At 67.0% G+C, this 1,054-nt stretch overlaps 1 protein-coding gene across 1 annotated transcript in view; it reads left to right on the plus strand.

Moving 5' to 3' along the window:
* Window positions 1–130: 130 nt before the first annotated feature.
* ETH_00037785 (uncharacterized protein) overlaps window positions 131–1,054 on the plus strand; it is a gene marked incomplete at both ends in the record, with an annotated part of 2,147 nt that continues 1,223 nt past the window's right edge. The window contains one exon of the mRNA XM_013374608.1: window positions 131–1,024. Within this exon, the coding sequence (XP_013230062.1) occupies window positions 131–1,024 (894 nt within the window). The remainder of the gene's footprint in view (window positions 1,025–1,054) is intronic.

The raw sequence follows: 1,054 nt of genomic DNA on the forward strand, positions 1-1,054 counted from the left end.
TCTGTACGCTTCACCAAAGCGCGAGCCGCAGCTGCTGCAGCAGCGGGTGCTGCAGCAGCAGCAGCAACAGCGTGTGGTGTAGCAGCAGCAACGGAGGCGTGACGCACTGCAGGAGCGACTGCAGCACGGGATGCAGCGGGAGCAAGTGCTGCAGCAGCAGCAGCAGCAGCATGGAGAGCAGCGTGCTGCTGCTGCTGCACCCGCTGTAATCTTTGCAGGGGCCCCCCAGCAGGGGTGCTCCCTGCAGCAGCAGCAGCAACAGCAGCAGCAACCGAGCCAGCTGGAGCACCCGCCGCAGCATCAGCTGCTGCATACGCAGCACATGCAGCCGCAGCAACTGCAGCCACAGCCCCTGCAGCCGCAGCAACTGCAGCCGCAGCAGCTGCAGCAGCAGCAGCTGCAGCAGCAAATGCAGCAGCAGCACCTGCAACCTTCTCAAGCCGTAGGAGGCCCTGCCTTCATGCATGAGGGGCCCCCTTGGGGGGCCCCTGCTGCTCTGGGGGCCCCCTCAGCTTTGTGTCCACCGCAGCAGCAGCAGCAGCAGCACTTGGGCTTTGGAGCTGCTGCGGGAGCCGCAGCAGCAGCACCGCAGCAGCAGCGCAGCAGCAGCGACCCCAACGCAGCTGCAGCAGCAGCACCTACAGGCTTTCCTGCTGCTCCCTATGCGTCACCTGCTGCAGGAGCAGCAGGCATTCCTGTGAACTCGCAGCAGCAGCAGCAGCAGCTGCTAGCAGGCCGGCGCATGCAGGCATACGCTCCGCTGCCGGCTCACGCTGCTGCTGCTGCTGCAGACCCTGCAGCAGCAGCAGCAGCAGCACCAGGATCAGTACGCTACGCAGCGCCTCCGGGGGCCCCCAGGGGCCCCTACGGGTGCAGCCCCAGCCCAAACCCTTATTACTTGAGGGCTCCCGGGGCTGCGGGCCCTTACCCTGCTGCTGCTGCTGCTGCTGCTGCTCCAGGGTTTGCTGCCTTTGGGGGGCCCCAGCAGCAGCCGCAGCAGCAGCAGGCACACCTCATGACGGCAGTGCCGCCGCCGCAGCAGCAGCAGCAGCAG

Source organism: Eimeria tenella, genomic scaffold, assembly GCF_000499545.2.
Source record: "Eimeria tenella Houghton genomic scaffold, Eth_scaff2182, whole genome shotgun sequence".
NCBI classification, from domain to species: domain Eukaryota; phylum Apicomplexa; class Conoidasida; order Eucoccidiorida; family Eimeriidae; genus Eimeria; species Eimeria tenella.